Source organism: Ceratotherium simum, chromosome 37, assembly GCF_057802395.1.
Source record: "Ceratotherium simum simum isolate JZ-2026a chromosome 37, ASM5780239v1, whole genome shotgun sequence".
Taxonomy (NCBI): domain Eukaryota; kingdom Metazoa; phylum Chordata; class Mammalia; order Perissodactyla; family Rhinocerotidae; genus Ceratotherium; species Ceratotherium simum.
Window position 1 is genome coordinate 18,209,201 of NC_141936.1, and position 19,718 is coordinate 18,228,918.

Here is a 19,718-nt window from a genome sequence, read left to right on the forward strand (position 1 = left end):
ACAATTAGGGGGCAGATGGTACTATGGGAACATTTCTAAACAACTTGCGTGCGATTGTACGGTTCAATTCCAACCATTTCAAAATGTTGCTCATGAAGAACATTTAGACATCATTTGGTGCAAGAACAATGACAGCTTAAGGAAGGGGAAAAAGAAGGATGGCTTCTATGAATCTTCATGGGTGATGCCATTAAACGCTGGAAAGGGTCCTCCCGGAGCCGGGCTAGTTATTACATTGCTTTATCTTCCTTAATCTGCACTTTAGCTGAATAAATTACTTACCTTTTACTAATTAGTTTTGGAACAGTGAACCACATCAATCAAATCCATCCACTTGATCAGGGAAGTTAGTATTTTAATAAAAGCAGGGTTTTGCTGGGCCCCTGCCAGGTTCCCCCTCCACCATTTTGTTTGTTGTATTGAGTAGTCAAGATGCCAGGAACAACACATTGGCTGGGAGGGCAGAGCTTAGGTCTCATGCTGTTCCTCAACAATGTCTGTTAATACCCTTAGTAAGCCTCCCTGTGACAGAGGGGAGGGCTCAGCTCACACTCTTTCAAAGTTTCACCTGCAAAGGAGGCCCTTTTCTCTAACTCCTGCAGTTGAAAGGTGCCATGTTTCCTTCTGGAGCATTCAGTAACCTACCATTCCCCTCCTTTCCTTTTTTAATGAGCTTGCCCACGTCTCAATAATTAGAAAATCTTCCACAAAGGTTTCCTTCTGCCATGCAGGTGATCTGTGTCGGATGTCAATTTAGAGTTAGCACTTTTTAGGCTGTGTGGTTTCCACCAGGCTGGCTGACCAAATAATCAGCTTCAATGGGCTTTCTTTCTTGGGACAATAAGGGACACATTGTCCTACCCTGAGCCAAGGATAAAGGGTCATCAGGTGACAAAGATAGAGCAGGACTCAAGCATTTTATTTTTCAAGGTATTATTAAAAAGCTAATAGGCTACAATTAGCCTTTGAACACTAATCCTGGAATTCCTTTTGAGCCTTCCCTGTACTCTTAGAGGGTCCTCTCCTCCAAGCAACACTCCAAATAAAGAAATTTCTTTAAAAATACACCTTCACTGCTAATTTAATTCCTCCTTCTATGTTTAGAAGTCTGAGGAAGGGATAGGCGTGTCAGCCATATTTAATGATCCCTGCCATTTTGCATTTCCTCTGGCTTTGCACATGTTTAATGAATGTGCTCATGTAAAACAGATAATCACACTCCTGGCAGCTTGAGGCTGCTTGTTTCCATTGGTATATCCCAGGATTTTCGACAAACTCACTGACAGTTTAAAGTTGGTAGCAAAGCTCTCGTGCTCTGTGCGTTTTTTTCCTTCTTTAAAGGAAAGAAATTCAAATCAGTATTTGAGATCTAAAGTGGTTTAAAAGATATGCTTGTAATTTTAGATAATGCTTTTAGGAGCTCTGATAAGATGCAATCTCTCAGGCTGGCAGGACCCTATCTCACCCTTGGGACCTAGCCACGTGTTTCCCTGACATAAAATGTTGTTTTTGTAGCTCCTGACCTAACAGGCTTACATTTCCTTTAAAAGGGGAAGGAGGGGGGGATTCGAGGGGACTACATCTTTCATGCAAATGTTTGGTTTCGGGATGTTTGATGAAGCAATGGATTTTGAGAGCAGTGGAATCCAATTTAAGTGGATTTACTGATATAAAATGTAATATTACTTATAATTAACTTTCATCAGATATCATCATATGACTTCTTCTCCACTAGAAGAGGCATGTGAAGTAGTGAGCCTGATGAGGTCAGGCAGACACACTCCCGTACTTGCTAAGAGGGTGGTGGGTGAATCGCTTGCCCCCTTGCTTCCATGTTGTCTGTGCAGTGGAACTGAGTGTGTGTCTCTCTGTTCGGTTGCTTTCGTAGGGTTATTGTGAAGATGTAATTAAATGATAGACGTGAAGGCTCTTTAAAAAGTTAAACGCAAAGTAAAAATGCAAGCTATTATTTGGGACTGAATTACACACACTTCGCAGTTAACTCTAGTAACTGGGGTCTCTGTTTACTAAGCTGGTTCCTGCTTTGCAAACAGTTAGGGGAGGAGATAATATATGTGATGAGAGCACTTTGGAATGTTAAATGCAGTGTAAAAATGCAAGGTATTATTATTTGCAAGGGAATTAGTTACACAGAGGACATCTGTAGGCTCTGAGGGTCTGATTGCAGAGCTGGTTCATGCCTTGGTGACAGTTAGGAGAGGAATGTGGGTGAGAACATGTGACCGTGATGGGCCCTCTCTCCGGTTGCGCTGCATGGCTCCTGTAGGTCCTCCGTGCTTCTCTCTTACACGATCATCCCGCCCTGCTCTACTCGTTCAAAGTTCAGGGGTTCGGGTTACCACATTCTGACAGGACCACACTGCCAAGATGCCTTGTGGCCTTCAAGGAATCATCTCCAAGCCTCAGTTCCCTCATCTGTAAGAGTCTAGACTTACCTCGTCTTTAAAGCACTAAGAAAATACAAGATGATTACACACTCCAATGTAAATTTTACATTTTTGACACAGACACAAATATACACATTTTATTTAGTAATCCAGTTTCTACTCCCCAAACTTTAGAGAGCTATAATAGCGACTACATTGACATTCCAATTCATTTAAGTGATATATATATATAGAGAGAGAGAGAGAGAGAGAATGTATCAAGATGATTGATTCAAGATCTACACATATTCAAGATTTCTGATTCCCAAGACTTTTATAATAAAGCCACATGTCACTCCTACAAGACATTTAGAGCAGAATGCCAACTCTAAGATTATACACCATTTTTTGGAAAGAGAATTAGACTACAAATGGAAACTTCTCATTTTTATTCTTGTAAGTGTTCTACAAACTCTCAAGGAATGTAATCTAGTATGAAGCAAATACTTACCTTTTAAATTTTCATTAATAATTTAGGAATTTGTATGCAGCAGCTGAAACCAATAACCACAAAGCTATTGTTTTAAGAATATCGTATAATATGATAATAAGGTTTTTTGTGGTCATGGTTATTGTGGTTATAGCAACACAACTTATAATTCTATCACATACTGAACATTATTGCCATTTGATTTATGCAGAAGTCACCCATGGAAACTTATTTTAATTCTAAATATATATGGAAAAATTAGCCAATAAACTTGTAATCAATCTTCAATAAGACAAATTTCTTCAGGGGATTTCAAATTATAATTATATTATAAAATTCTTGCTTAATCCCCTCTGTAGTTAACAGCAGACACTCTAGACTCTGACTGCTTGTGCTTGAAACTGTTATTCACTACCAAGGTGACAAGTTATTCACCTGGTTATCTCACATCTCGTAAGCCTCAGCTTTCTCATCTGTGAAATGGGCATAGCATATCTATCTGACTTATATTATGGTAGCAAAGAACTTGTCTTATGATTTGTGTTACAGCTTTTGAAAATAATTTTCCTTTTCATAAATTGTTTTAATAGACGGAGTAAATACAGTAAAGCAAAACAAGACGCAGATGAAGAGAAACATTTGAATCAAGGTATAAAAAATTGGATTAAAAATTATTTTTAGAGCATGTGTCGTGTTTTCAGTTTAGAAATGTCTGAATAATATGTATGTAGCTATTAATATTATATTACATATTCCTTTCATGGAGTTTTCCAAATAATGTACTTCAAGGATATCACACTGAAATAGACGATATGGGATTATTCAAAGTGAAATTAAAGATGGGGGTTGGAGAAATTCCTTTAGATTGTTCTTTTTCCTTATTTTATTTTCCATCCTGAAAACGTATGGGTCTAGCTGGCTCACTTTTGTAGCTCACTTTTGTAGCTGGGTGGCAAGATTTAACAGGTAACAATCTTTCTCATATTATAAGGTCAAATGTTTGGAGAAGAAAAGAATAAGGAACTGAAAGTAATTGCTACACCCCAAAGAATATGTGCTATAGAATTCAGGACTAGCAATTTGTTTTAGTGGATGCTAGTTATTTTGGTGTTTCAAGTGGGACCAATGAATAAATTCAAAGAATGGCTCTAGATTGACTTGAGCAAGATAGAAGACTCTTGAATGGTCAGTGGTTGATGACTCTCCAAGAGCACAGTCCAATAGAACTTCTTGAGACATGGTGGTGTTCTCTTTCTGCACCATCCAATACATTAGCCTATAGTCACATGTACTATTGAATACTTGAAAAGTAGCTAGTGTGAATGAGGGATTGAATTTTAAATTTTATTTAATTTTAACTAATTTACTTTTAAATACCAACATGTGGCTAATAGCTACCCTCTTGGCGCAGAGGTAGAAGGAAGAGAGACTAATCTTGAGAAAGATGTTCTTGGCTGGAGCATATAAAGCGAGGAAGGATATGGACTGTCTGACAATTTTCCATTTATTCACCTTGTTTCCTTTCTAAAACCACACTTTTTCATTTGCATGTGGCATAGATTTTTAAAAACAAAAATGGTGTATTTTTTTTAAATGAAGACAAGACTGACAGGCCTGGAAAATCCAAGAGATTGGGCCAACCAGTGTCATACACCCTCTCAGTGTCCCAAAGTCCCAGGAGCTTTAGCAGGGAGAGTAGAGGTATGAACTGAATACTGTAGAAAGTTCCCAGGAATTACTAATGTGTCTTGTCCCAGACATCTCCAGCTGCCTCAGAGATCACATTCTGAATTGAGTTTGCAAGTGGTTGTGGGTTATTGCTTAATTACACTTCCTGGTGTTCAAACCATTCACAATTAGGTTACAACATTTTCCAGCTGAAGCTTCCAGGTAGACATCAATGTCTTCTCTTATAACACCTTCTTTCCAAAATAGAATAAAAGTGGAGACCAATAAAGAGTCTATATTCTCACCAACTAGCTGATACTATCCCTCTTATCCATTTTAACCTAGGTCTAATCTTAGTTTGTTAATTGTTGGTCACATATTTAATTGGTCCAGATATTGGGCGAAAGGTGGCACCATGTAGACACGACCAGTAGAGAAAGGAAGTTCCCATTATTTTCCCTAAGGGAGAAGATAGCTGGAGATGGTGGGTAGGACATGAGCAACTGATTGGGACAATACTCAACTAACACATCCCAAATTTCCTCAAAGAGACTCTCTTTTCCTTCATGAGATGGGTGGTTTTTAAAATTTTGTCTTTGATGTGAAGACATTCTAGGAAGTCAGTAGACCTGCAACCTCTTAAGCAGCTCACCATTCTTTGTTTACCTGCAAATGAAAACCAGGGCAAGAATTTAAACATTTTTGTATACCTGAGCTAAGTATTTTTCACACACTAAGAAAACTTTTCCTATGCTAAGTATTTTTAAACCCAGACAGCTAGTTTATCAGTGGTTCCTGAGAAGTGTTTGGCCAACCTATCACGTGTTTATTACTTAGGTGTTAGAACTTACGTGGATCCCTTTACATACGAAGATCCCAACCAAGCAGTTCGAGAATTTGCCAAAGAAATCGACGCATCCTGCATTAAGATTGAAAAAGTCATAGGAGTTGGTAAGTGTCTGAGTGTCTGTCTAATAAGCCTGTTTTCTCTGTGGGTGTTAAATATATGTATGTGGATTATATAAATGCATATGAATGTATTGTATGTACATGTATACATGTAACTATCTGTGTACATGAAATTTCCTTGATCTTTGTAAAACACCAGCACAGTGTGTGGCATGTCATAAGCACTCGACAAATGTTAGCTTTTAATCATTCATCTTGAATGTGTTTCTGGTCCATGGTAGATTCTTTTTCTCTCCCAAAGGTGAATTTGGCGAAGTATGCAGTGGACGTCTCAAAGTGCCTGGCAAGAGAGAGATCTGTGTGGCCATCAAGACACTGAAAGCTGGTTATACAGACAAACAGAGGAGAGACTTCCTGAGCGAGGCCAGCATCATGGGACAATTTGACCACCCAAATATAATTCACTTGGAAGGTGTCGTCACCAAATGTATGTGGGTCGCTCCCTCTCCAAAGCCAAGTTAGAAGTTACTGGCAAATTAAACACACATTTTCTTTCCAGGGAAGTGACAGATGGAGCAGACCCACTGATTGCTAATAGGAGGAAATCAGTGCAGGACAAGTCATTAATCTTGCAGTCAGCTCTAAATGCGTCTATGGTTTAGACCCATACCGTCTCTCCAAGGCAGCTTGTGTGCGGTTGTAGGGAATTAATATTGCAGATTTTTGGTATGCCTCACCATCTTTCAAATCTTTGCTAGACCAAACTGATTGTCACAGGGTAGGCACAAGCAGATGGTAAGCAAAATAAATTTTAAGTACTTTTCATATAAAACACAACAAAACCTTGCCACACCTTGTGCTTGAAGCTTCAATTCCAGATGCAGGGAATGAATCTTGGGAATCTTTATCATATTGGGGGATTTGCTTGTCTGCTCTGCCTGATTTATGGCTGTTGCAGTTCAGCACCTATTTGCGGTAACACCTGGTTGTACCTTCCTTTTTTAGTCCATTAGCATTTGCTGAGCCCGTGAACCACACTTCAGTTAAACAGTTAAACGACACAGCTCAACAGATACGTTTGCGAAGCTAACCCTGAATACATCTGTAAGGCTTTGGCTAAGACCAACTTATAAAGTGTCACGCGGACAGTGTAGCTGATGTGGTTATTACTGAAGGTGGCTCTGTTTCAGGAGCCATGGTACCTACTACAGTTACTACAAGTCAAGGATCTTGTCAGCCTGGGGCTATGTCTCCAGGAAGGCAACGTGCCTCTTATTTGATTCAAGGTGAAAAGTATCCTCAATCAATGTGTGCAGAGTGGCTGCTCCAGTGAGCGAAGGCAGGGCAAATAGGTTAAAGAGTAAACTTTGGACATTAGGTCTGGGGCAGAGGGGGATTTAGGACACAAGGGTACCAAATTTTTAAGAAGAGAAAATGAGAAGGCTACTAAAAAGTGAGAAAGTATACACTAATTCAGAGATCCTCAAAATGAAACGTACATCAGAATTCTAGAAAACTTGCAGTTTCCTGGACCTCATCCTGGGGTGAAGTCCATGAGTTTGAATTTCTAAAGATTTAAAAGGTAAGCCAAACCTGCGGTTCCTGGGACCAACCTTGGAGAACATTTGACCTAGTGACCAAAAACTTACAGACCAGCTCCACTGCTAGTAAAACATGGTGCCTTGACTAGTTGCTCAATTTTTCAGTTTCCTCATCTGCAAAATAGAGATAAAAATAGAACTTGCCTTCCAAGTTTATTTTGGATGAATTATTTAGCGTGTTTAGCATAATGCTGGGCAAATTTAAAAAAAGAAAAAACACAACTGTAAGTGTTAACTGGTATTATTATGTCTTAAGAAGTACATCTTTCCCTCCTTCAGACTCCTTCAAAAAAGGAACCTTGGTGCTAAGGATATATAATTTTCCACCTTAGGTGAAGGCTGTAATTAGCATAGAATGGCTCTATTTGCTTTTTAAGATTAGTTTTACAGACAGGATATTTTTCTGTTGCCTGTGGCCTTTGGGGCTACCCAGAGCCCTTCTCTACTTTAATTAAAAGATAACATTCCGTTTAAATACTTCTGCAGGCCCATTTTCTGAAAAGGAGGCTCTGTTCAGCTTGGGGTGTTTTTCCTGCTACAGACAGTGATTTTCATAGCACCTCTGCAGAAGAGAGGAGAAACAGGGGATCTTTGTATGAAAGTCCCACCGTGCCTCTAAAACCTGTAGCTATTACAGCTGTAACTGTTAAAAAAGACTGGGCGCATTTGCATAATGCAGTTGTCACTGAATTAAAATGATTTAAAATTTCCGCCAGAGGAGCTGTCCCCTTCCCCACCCTTCCCTTCCTCACTGTGTCCCTGTCCGATCCAGGCAAGCAGCCACGTCGGTCCATGAGCCAAATCTGGGCCCACTTTATCAGCCCCTCTGCTTGTGGAGACATTCATCTTTCTCTTGTAGAGTGCATAAAGATTCTGACAAATGGATCCTTTTAATAAACAGAAAAAGGAATGTAGAAAATTTGTGAAGATAGTGCCAACAGTCGGACTAGGGAGGTGTGAAGGTGAAAAGGTGGACCCAAAAGAGTGTGAATTCATCTCCAGCAGTTACTTGAGTAACTTTTTGAATGGATGGGGAGACTATAAATTCTCTCCACTGCCTCCCTTTTTTTTGCATCTTCTACGCTCTTCTCCACACCACCAGAGGGATCTGGTGAAATGGAAGGAGCTGTTAATGCACCGCCGAGAGAGTCACCCCTTCTTGTCAGTTGACAAAGTATCTTTTGATGGAGACAGGTTCATTAAAACTCATTTTGATGCATCTGTGCTGTCGGAAGACTGCGGTCACAGAGGTGGAGGGTAAATGAATCTGAGGACCAAGAGCTTCCCATTGATGTTGATGGAGGATGGAAACGTGTGCTGAGACCACTCCTCCAGCCAAGGGGAAAGACTAGAAGTGGTGTTACTCATCCTCAAGTCTACACCAAGATTCTTGCTTTTTCTGCTGGCTTCCATTCATCACTTGAAAATAAAATATCCATGGTATTGTTTTCTAATCCCAAATTTTTGCCTTAGAAGGATTTTTTAGATATGACACCAAAAACACAATCAAAAGTTGATAAATCAGACTTGATTGAAATTAAAAACTTCTGCTCTGCCAAATTTTTGCCTCTGAAATGAAGACATTTTCCCTTTCCCCACACCGGAAGGGAGTCTATACTGATAGGAGCTCTGGGTGGGAAATGTATTAGTTAAGAATAACTATGGGAGCTTTTCAGCAGTGACATGCTCCACCCCTTTTCTCTGACTGAATATCTAAGTCCAAACAGCCCTCAAGTACAGCAATGAAAGAGTGAATATTTTTGATTTATCAAACTAACTTTTTATTTTCCCCTCAGGGCATCTTTTATGTTCTCTTTGCTTTAACCCTTGCCTTAGTAATATATTGAGGATTTACACCCCTCCCCCACCCCTCTTGCAAACAGCCTTTAGAAAGAAGGAATTTCCCACCTTGAGTACATTGCCAGCGATTAGGAAACTAAAGAACGGTTCTTATTTCCTAAGGTCTTCAGAAAGAAAACTAAAGTGAAATGAAAATGTCGTTTCCCCTACTTCCCCAAACCTTAAAATCCTGTTGATTTCTTTGCTGAAAAAAAGAGGCAAGACATTTGCCAGAATGTTCTAGGACTGAATTAAAATGGCTGTCTAGGATGAAATAATGTAATTCACCTTTTCCGTGATTTTGTTGTTGTTGTTGTTGCTGAGGTTGGCAGCTTGAGGAAGCAAATAGAGTAAGTTTATTTATAGACAGGAAAAGGGAAAAGAGAGGATACAGCCCCTGATCTGAGCAAGACGGGGGGAAGGAGGTTAATATTGTGCATGTTTGAGCTTTAAGATGTGTTTGAGTAATGAAGTATTTGACATAGTTACTGCGCCCTGAAACTTGGGTTTCTCTAAATAAGTAAAAAAAACTTTCTCTGTCCATTGACTCCGTTAGCATCACACAAGTGGCTCTTATGGGGACAAAATAAATTAATTATCCTAAAGATTTTTTTCACCTTTAAACAGTCCTGCCCATTTATCTTCTCCTGCTTTACTTGAGAGAGCAATTATCCATTCATGTGCTCCCTGGATACCAAGGGCCACTTTAGTTAAAGACCTTGTCAACAAGCCACCCAAAGGGTTAATCTTCCAGATGGAATTTAAACCTACTCGTCCTTTTAATATTTCATTCCTAGCTCCCCACAGCTGAGGCATAAGCTCGGCTTGTTTTAATTAAATTAGATCGCAGAAGACAGGTGTCTTGGCAGTAAAATTGTGCACAGGCCATTTTTATCTCATTAACTACAGTGCTCATCAAGGATTTCTGTTGTTCTTTCTGAAAACTCTAGGTAAACCAGTAATGATCATAACCGAGTACATGGAGAATGGCTCCTTGGATGCATTCCTCAGGGTACGTGACTACTTTATATTAAACCCAAGAATGTTGGAATTTAGAAAACTCACAGATTCCTTGTATCCTTTCTGTTTGGTTGTATTCGTGGACTTTTTTTTAATGGGTAAAGGAAGAAGAGGAGAAATAGAGAATGATCTGATTTTTAAAGGCTAGTAAATAATCCATGTTCAATGAGGGTAGTCTTCGATTTATTCTTGTACCGTGGGGCTGTTTGAGCCATAGATTCATTACAGTTGGCTAATTTCCATCTGTCAGAGGAAGCAAACCCAGCTCCTAGGATATAGTCTACTAGTGAATTAGTGACTTTGGTCAGAAAGGCCCAGAAATAGTGTTGAGTCTCATTGCATACTGGATACAGATATCAAAAGAGACACAAATAATAAATGCTTGGTGAAAATTAATTTGGCCTAATGCTAATGAGATTGTTCCTCATTCCTTTCCCATGCAGAAGAATGATGGCAGATTTACAGTCATTCAGCTGGTGGGCATGCTTCGTGGCATTGGGTCCGGGATGAAGTATTTATCTGATATGAGCTATGTGCATCGAGATCTGGCTGCACGGAACATTCTGGTAAATAGCAACTTGGTCTGCAAAGTGTCTGATTTTGGCATGTCAAGAGTGCTCGAGGATGATCCTGAAGCAGCTTATACCACCAGGGTAAGGAGGATTTGTGATCTCTGGGTTTTGATTCTGATGAAACTGCTCCTCTCTTCTCCCTTTGATGTTTAAGCCCTTTAGGATTTTATGTTTCCTCATCCTTCAGAGTCTCTTCATGTCTATGCATCCATTTTTAAAGCTTGTTCCCAAGAGAGGGATTTTGAAATAGCTTCTAGATATGTGACCACTTTACAAAGCCACAAAATAGAGCTTCACTTATTATCGTATTTTTTTACACTTAATTTTTTCTTCTTCCTTCCTTCCTTCCTTCTCTCTCCCTCCCTCCCTCCTTCCTTCCTTCCTTCCTTCCTTCCTTCCTCTCTCTTTCTCCCTCTCTCTCTCCCTCTCTCTCTCTCCTTCCCTATCTCTCTCTCTCTCTCCTTCTCTCTCTGTCTCTCTCTCTCTCTTTCTTCTTCCTTCCTGTTTGTTTTACATTTTCTATTTTCTTCCTTTCTATTTAAAAAAAATCTTGGTATTTTAAACAAGACAAAGCAATGTTTCTAGTTGGTTGGCTATCGAATGTGAGAATGCATACACAGGATTTATAAAACATTTACACTGTGCAAGGTTTTCCAGTATCTAATGGCCTTCATTTTACTACTGGTAGATAAGCCAGGATTAGGGCACAGTTAAGAGTTATCAGTATACAGTTAATGGCTATGCTATCTTAGCTGGACAATCTGAATATAAGATACTAATGGAATAAACACAGAATCATAAAAGTTATTGGCCATTAGGGCTGACACCGTTAAAATCAACATGAAGCAGACAGTTACCAGCCATCTTCCTCCTTTAGTGCTCACCATTTTGCATCTGCAATCCTAAGCATTGGGGTTTTTCATTTGGTTGGGTGGGTGGGTTTTTTTTTTTCTTGTAGTGTTCAGTTTCTTTGGCTCTTGTTTTGATTCTTATACACAACCTCTTTTGAGTTCCAAATCCCTTCATTTAGAAAAGAATACATCTTTGTGAGTGTTAAAGATCTTTTGCTTTTTCCCAGTAGTTGGAGAGAGGAAAGTTAAAGGAGGCTTCTAGAATGGTACATTTGCCTAGATAAAAGCTTAGCCAAAGATTTAAGGAAGGCGGAAGGCAGCACAAGTATCCTTCTGTACGTAACAAGTATAAATGTAATACACTGGGTTTTCAGAGTAAACTGATGTGAATCAATGCAATTTCCAGTACAATTTATTGTCCTGTTTAGAAGCCCTAATAAAGCAGAGAAGAATTTTAAATGATGTCCTGTTGAACAGCTTAAGGGTCTGAATTCAAGTTGAATTAATTTCCCCAGATGGAGCCCCAGGAAGTTTGAAACTCGACTAAAAACACCTTATACATAAGCATAATCAAACAAGAGACGGTTGAGGCAGAAAAAAAAGCATACTTTAAACTTTTCCTGGGTAATATTCAATTGCTTTACCATTTTTGCAGGGTTTTTTTAAATTAAATAATAACCAAAATCCTATGCTCACTTCATTAAAATCAATAATGGCTTTAGCATCTGATATTATTTGGCTTCCTCTAAGAGCCCATTTAGCGTCTTATCTTCTATCTATGTTGGGCATGTTTGTCATGGTATATAAGAGTAGGATGATAGTACGATGGATAGAAATTTTCATATTTAACTTCATGATTTCAGAAGGAATAAGTATTGTCCTTGTGCTCCTGGGTCAGAGAGTCCAACAAGAAGTCAAAATGAGTATCACCTGCGCTGCACATCTATTAATATACCGTGGATAACATACATATTGTATAAAACCTGATATTCCCTTTCTTTTACAATATTGCCTTAAGCAGAGCTCGTATAATAAATAGGATTTTTAAAAATAAACAGATTACTTGTTCGCTTTCCTGTGACCCAAGAAAACATGTGAGAAAGAACTGTCTCAACCTGGAAGGCTTGAGTTAAAATAAACAAGTCTCTTATTATTTTTTGGAGAGCTATCTCAGGAATGTTGTAAGCCTTCGTGGCCAACAGTAATGACGTTCAGAAACTAAAATGGCACATCAGTAATGTACTTAAGGAATAACTTATGGCTCGAATGTTCCTAGGGTGGCAAGATTCCTATCCGGTGGACTGCACCAGAAGCAATTGCCTATCGTAAATTCACATCAGCAAGTGATGTATGGAGCTATGGAATCGTTATGTGGGAAGTGATGTCGTATGGAGAGAGACCCTATTGGGATATGTCCAATCAAGACGTGAGTCTTTATGTTCTGAAATATACGTCTTTGCATGTAGATTTGCATTCTGAAATATATATCTTTGCATTGAGATTCAGAAAGTTTTGCATTAGTGTATGATGGAGTGAGCATTGAACTTGAAATGATACATTAAACTCAAGATTCTTAATACAAATATGTCTAGTAATCTAGCTAAGCCTCATGGTCATGGATTTCAAGGATCAAAATTATATAGCCTAAATGGTATAGTATGAGAGTGAAAGATAGATACACAGATTGACAAATTAGTGATATAGGACAGTATTTTTACTTGGTTAACTTTCAAACCCATACTGAAACAAAATTAACTTTGAGTTTTAAGAAAATGCAAGGATATATGAAAAACACAAATTCCACATGCTATCAAATTGACATGAAGGCTTATTGGAAGAAAACTAGTGAATATTTTAAAGCTGGCATAGTTGTAATTAGAGCTCGCCCCTTGAGGACTCTAAAATAAAGCTTCACTGAATGACCCTTTGTAAATTATGCACATCCCTTTAAATGTACCATCTGGACCACTTCATGAGGGAGTAGCCACAATGCCTGCAATTTCAGAAAAGCATTCAATAATGACACTAATAAGAATCCAGAGTAATAGAATTTAATTACAAACATCTCCAATCAGGAAAAAAAAAAAAAAAGAAACCCTAGAGCAGGAGGTCTTCTTAGAACAGTTATTAGCTAATTCTGGAAAGGTTTTAATTCTAGAAGGGTGGAAATCAGATCAAAATAAAATGGCCATTTTTCGAACTTTCCTGATTTTTATATGTATGAGGTAAAATAATAGCATAGACTGTTTATAAGTGCATGGTATTCAGTTTACCAATAAAATTTGTATTTTAGAAAAGTCTTTTTTTATTTTTAAATTCTCTTTGATGTGGAATGTTACGTGACCATCTGCCTCATGGTCCTGAAACAAGTGAAAGTTGCAAAGACAATTAAATGAAGAACCAGGTACACTTAAGAAATAGGATGCTGGTTGCCTTATCAATAAAAGAATGTTCAGAGCAGTAGAGAAGCTAATGCATTCCTTGTCTAGTGGGGCAAAAAGAATTCTCTAATCAGATTAAGAGGAATGGTAGTGTTGACATTGTATCATCTGTAAATTATAAAGGAAGGTTCATTGCAGATAGGAAGAAAGACAGCAGGTAGCATAGTGATAGATAATTACAGGCTGGAAAAAGACTGCAGAGGTGAATGGCTTGTAATCTATTGTTTAATGTGATTATGCTATGCAGACACCTTCAAGTACCTTTCTTGTAGCATCATTTGGTTTTGGGTTAGAGACTTTCAGAAAGATAAAGACAACCTCAATGAGCAAGTAATGCATGTATTTACTTATTTAATTATTTGATATTTAAACTTTCCTTTATTTCAGTTGAGAGTCATGGCCAAATGCTCATGAGGGTAAAGTATCTAAAGATGTTATCAGTTTTCCTGCCCTAAGTATTTTCAGACCTGTAGTTTTGACAGTTTCTATATATTATTAAAACAATTTCTTGTTTTAAACTTTTAGTTGTCTGGCTTTATCCATGAAAAAAGCATCTGAAGCCATTTCTCTCCCACAAATCATATTGATCTATCATTCACGTGTATTTGTCTCTGTGTTGGATTCTGTGTAGACCTGGAATCAATAGGAAATGTAACTAGAGAATTACTCTCACGAGTAGAATTCATTTGGCATATGGTGAAAGAAGTCAAAGTAACTGTTGAAAATTTGTCAAACTGATCAGGTTTTTTGTTTGTTTTAATCCTCTGCCCCCCCAAAACGTTCAGCAGTAAACTGAGAAAATATGCTTTCTTAACCCACAAGCCATCTTCTAAGCTGGCAGTGGATAGAGAGCTAATGAAAGAGTATTAAGCAGTCTGAGGAGTTATAACAAATTGTGTTAACCTGGCATCAGCCCAATGTTGCTTGTATTCTCATCAATTCAATGCAAAATGTTTTCATCAAGCCTCGAGTCAACACTATGCACCTGGACAGATAAAAGAAAGTCAGGGGATCAAACTGACCTAATGTAATTGCCAGAAATAAATAAAATAACGTTCAGTAAGATAGCATACAGAAGTCTACAGTAGAAGGAGAAGTAAATAATACTAAAACAACAGGGTGTTGGCAAAAATACATGGGAGAAAAGGGATCAGAGGGCTTAATATCACAAGATGGTTGTTAAACTGAAATGGCGTGCTGGTTAAAAAGACAACAGTCATACTGGTACACAGAAACTGGATCCAAGTGAATGGACTATTTCCTGTTGAAGGCTGATTGTTGAGCAGTAAATGGACCCCACTGCAGGGTGAATCCAACGTGGTCACTGAGGTGGGTGTAGCCACTGGCTGTTTCACTAGCAGCTATCATTTTGGTAGGAAAAAAAAAGACTGATTTAAAACAAATAAAACTTTTTAAAAACCCCAAACAAACAAAAGCACCTCCAGAATCTCACAGGATACTCGTAAACAAAGCTTACGAGTGGCCAAGAAATTATGAAGCAATTCCCCTCTTTAAATTTGGTGTGAGTCACACCGCATTACGTGACTGGGATTCACACCCTGAAGAAGGATGGTTTAGAGAAAAGCCCATAAGAAAAGTACTTTAATATCTGGGAAGACCAATTAGAAAAATCAGAATTCAAAGAAAGACTGTTGAATGATTTATTTATGTTTTATTAGGCCAGGAGACCACGTTGGGCAGTAAGACAATTTTCATCTGCCATTGCAACTTCTTTCCTTAGATGTATAAGGATCCCCTTTAAAATGCAAATGCCCTATAAAAGGTGGGGATTTTTGCTACTTTTTTTTTTTTTTTTAATCTACTTACTGACACATTTAACAAGGTCAATTTGCAGCCACCTGAGACCAAACAAAGAGGTAAAGAATTGGGTGTCGGAGAGGATAGTCTTCCAAAAGTCAAAATGGCTGGGTGTCTGGAAGGGTCGAGGAATGGGCTGTTTCAGAGAAAGGTAGTATCTTTTGGATTAGGAGATCTGGAAGTTGGGCTCTGGTATTGACCCACTAGCTGTCTGAGCAAGAGGGCAAAGGCTTAACGGTTTGGAGGCAGCTATTAACTGCTTCTAAGGAAGGTCTTTAACACTAGTTAGAGTCAGTTTTGCTAAGAGTGTTTATAGCTGATGCTGGATAACAGATAATTGCCATGTGATCCATGGGGGCCAGGCCACCACCTTGTTGTTGATCTGATTGGATTTTAACCACTTTGGAACATTGATGCATCTCCACTTTAGAGTTTCAGATTGTCATTGTCCGCCGTTTGAGAACATCTCATAGCAACAGCTGGCTTCCCTGACTGGTTGCCAGCGATACTCAGGTCCAGCGTTGGCTTCTGTGATGGAGTTGGAGCTGTTCCCACGCTCAAGCTTGCAGGCAGCTTAATGTACAGGGAACATGCCGATCAGGAGGGTGAACCTCTAACAACAGCTTGCCTGGCAGCTTAACATACCATTCTGTTTTCTTTGATAGGTGATTAAAGCCATTGAGGAAGGCTATCGGCTACCCCCTCCAATGGACTGCCCCATTGCCCTCCACCAGCTGATGCTCGACTGCTGGCAGAAGGAGAGAAGTGACAGGCCTAAATTTGGGCAGATTGTCAACATGTTGGACAAACTCATCCGCAACCCCAACAGCTTGAAGAGGACGGGGACCGAGAGCTCCAGGTCGGCCATGCTTACTTAATAGTGATGTATGAAAGAATACATTAGAGAAGGCAGGCAAGTGGTGACTCATGTTAATTCCTGCCTTTTAGTCAGAAGCCACTCACAATGCTCTGCAACTTGGGTGGCTTCTTTCTCAATTAGAGGAGTATTCATTATGTTCTGTTCACCATTTTGAAGAGCCTAATACCTGTCAGGCCTCAATTAGTAGGAAGAAAAACAAATTAAAAACAACAACAAAGAAATAATTAAGTGCTTACTTTATGATACTGGACCTGAAAATTTAGGAAGAGGGATGAAATGTACTTTGGGAAGACGGTCAGGTTACTAGATGCTTTATCTTGAAAAGGGAAAGAAACACTGAGTTGGCGAAAAATAAGGATTAGAGGGCAGCTCTTTATTCACTGCAATTTTAAGTTGACTTATAAAGTGTTAATTACCACAAGAGATTCATTAGGTTTCAGTTCTTAAAGTTCCTCTTTTCTGAGTCTTTCAAGGATAGAAGGAAACAGGACTAAGGAACTGATCAAATTACAAAGCATGCAGATGAATGTTTGAGCAGGGTTTTGAAAATGAAAATGATTGAACCATCTGTAAAAGGGGCAGTTATTTCATTGGAAAGAGCAAAATGAAGAAGCGCATCAGTGCGGAAAGAAGAGAAAGATACTTCAAGTCCTGTAATTCAATAAGAACTTTTTTCCTTTGCTGAGACTAAGCTTTACTGGTATAAGATTCAGGATTATCTAGTTACCAGTTCCAGCCGAAAGGGTGTAGACCATCCTTATCAGTTAAATTATCTAAGACCACAGGCACAATAAGACCAGGCGATTCAGGCCTGCATGAGGCAAGGCATCTACTCTTCAAATCTGCACTTCTCAAAGGCTTCTCTTTCATTATGACCCCGAGTTAAACGTAGGAAGACTTTTTTCCCACGATATCCAAGCCCTTCCACGCTTGGCCAGCACTATGATGTTCTCCTCCAGTCTTTCTCCTAAAAACTTAGTCTAAGGGTCCTAGATGAGAAGGAATACACTTATTATTGCAATACATGAGAAAAAGAATTTGGAGCAAACAGCAGAGGAACCTTCCATTCTCTTTTAGGCTTTCAGATCCCTTGGCATTGGCCACTACACAAAGAGTTTAATGATCAAGCTCTTCTGAAATAACATTGGCCTGACTTCACATCTTATTCTTGCCACTTGGTAGCTATGTGACCTTAAACAAAAAAAAAAACCTAACATTTCTGAGCTGGTTTTTGTTCTATTTTCCGTAGGGGTGAAGGTAGATGGCTCTAAGGCCCCCTTTCTGTGTAGCTGGCTTCTTCTATTCTAAGATAAATCTCCTCCAGCTTTGAGATCTCCAGCTCTAGATCCCCGTGTATTTAGTCTGAGGGTCCTAAGGCCATTTCTTTGGTACTTGGTGCTTCTCTCGCTGGTGTAAACTCTTCAGCTACTGATATTGCATACTGTGTGCTTAGCACCGAAGTGCAGAACAAATTGGGCTATTGGCTACGCTTTTCTCAATTCTAAGTTTTTCTCACTGATGGTGCTTAAATAGCTTTGAGGCTTATTACTGCTTGCTGATCATGAGTTATAGTATAATGTGGTATGTGATTCAGCACAAAATTAGGCAAATGTCATGATGTTCCCCAAAGAGCACAAAGACTTCCAGAACAAGCTTGAGAATGACCCTGAGCGTTAATTGATGTCCAAGTGAGGATGTTTTCATCCCAAGGTTGTATTGACCTTGGCAGGTACCACTTCCTGTTAATGTCTTGGCTTAAAGTTGGAAGTAAATGCAAATTATTGGTCTGTGTCTAATAACAAATATTATTGGTAAACATCCAGCACGAATGTCTAAAATTCTATGTGGTAATATTTGTTATTGACTCAAAATTTGGAAAAAAATTAAATCTCGATTATTCCTGCTGTAAAAATCGGCAGGATTTTACTCAGAAAATTGGATTTAATTGAAAGGCAGGTCACAAAGGCAAGCTATTATTCCGACACAAAACCTTTTGATAAAACAAGTCTTTTAAAAAATATTTATATAAAAGGGAAGTAATGCAAATCAAAATAATTTAGGTAAAAATTAAAATGAAAAAATAGAATTGGATTAATTCTGCTATGTAGAAAGTTAAGCCATTATATTGACTCAATTTTGTTTTTACAAGAAAAGAATTTTTTTGGTTGAAAATTCAGTTGTGATGATATAATTCTGATTTAAATGTGTATATTCAAGCAACATAGTCTGAGGATGAATATCAGGTCAAAATGTTAAGATCGACCACATTCTGTAATTTCTAGGCAAAAGGGAATTTCAAGAAAATATAAAAACAAGCAGCAATGTTGTTATACAGATAGTTATAATACAGGTGGTATAAAATTCCCTGTGAAGGTCTACTCTGTGATTATTAGGTAGTTTGATGATGAAGATGACTATAATTCTCTTAATAAGTACTTTCTATTCATAGGTGATTTATTGTATATCAATATCAAGAGGAATGGCAGAATTCCTTCCTTGAACTATAGTTGCTCTTGACAATGACCTAATATAAAACACCTGGCCTGAGAAACACATAAACTAATAAATAAGTTAATAAAAAGTGCTCAGATTTTGTTGAAATGATTATTTAGGAGCCCCAGCAAGGGAATACGAGAAGCACATTCCACAATCCAAACAGGGATCAAAGTGGCCATTCTTCCTGCCAGTCTTGGCACACGTGCTGGTCAGGCCCGGGTTGATTAAAGAGAGGATTAACTCCCTGCTGTCCCAAGTTTGTTTGAATGCAATGAGCCTGCCTGCAAACCTGGCTGGGAGCATGCTGGACTTGAACTCTTGCTGTTCTCTGTGCTTCCATCAAGTCCGGCAGGTTGCAAACTCACAGTTTTCCTTACCCATACTTCACTAGGGTTTCCATAGTTGCTGAACTAAAGTCTGCAATATTTGGTGCTGGCAAGGGCTGGACTCTTTCTGCAAAGACTGAACAGGTTGCAAGGGCTCCCCCAATCTTTACCCCAGACACAAATCTTTACCCCAGGCTAAGAAGTTAAAAGACTTGCTGTGGTCATTAATGCACAAAGAGGTCCATATAAAACAAATGTGGGAAATGGAATTAAGAACAAATCGGGTGATTGATACATGTTGTATTTAGCAGCTTTGTGAAATTAGGGGCAAAAAAAAAATCACATGATGACAATTGACCGTGAACATTCCACCGAAAGCCTGCTCTCGGCATTTCAGTGCCCCTTTCCTATCTTAGGCAA

At 38.7% G+C, this 19,718-nt stretch overlaps 1 protein-coding gene across 2 annotated transcripts in view; it reads left to right on the forward strand.

The window, feature by feature from the left end:
* EPHA4 (EPH receptor A4) overlaps positions 1-19,718 on the forward strand; it is a 139,611-nt gene that overhangs the window by 111,490 nt on the left and 8,403 nt on the right. For both annotated transcript variants that reach the window (XM_004427613.3, XM_004427614.3), the window contains exons 9-15: positions 3,468-3,526; positions 5,383-5,496; positions 5,756-5,941; positions 9,845-9,906; positions 10,358-10,567; positions 12,614-12,763; positions 16,262-16,455. In XM_004427613.3, the coding sequence (XP_004427670.2) occupies positions 3,468-3,526; positions 5,383-5,496; positions 5,756-5,941; positions 9,845-9,906; positions 10,358-10,567; positions 12,614-12,763; positions 16,262-16,455 (975 nt within the window). The remainder of the gene's footprint in view (positions 1-3,467; positions 3,527-5,382; positions 5,497-5,755; positions 5,942-9,844; positions 9,907-10,357; positions 10,568-12,613; positions 12,764-16,261; positions 16,456-19,718) is intronic.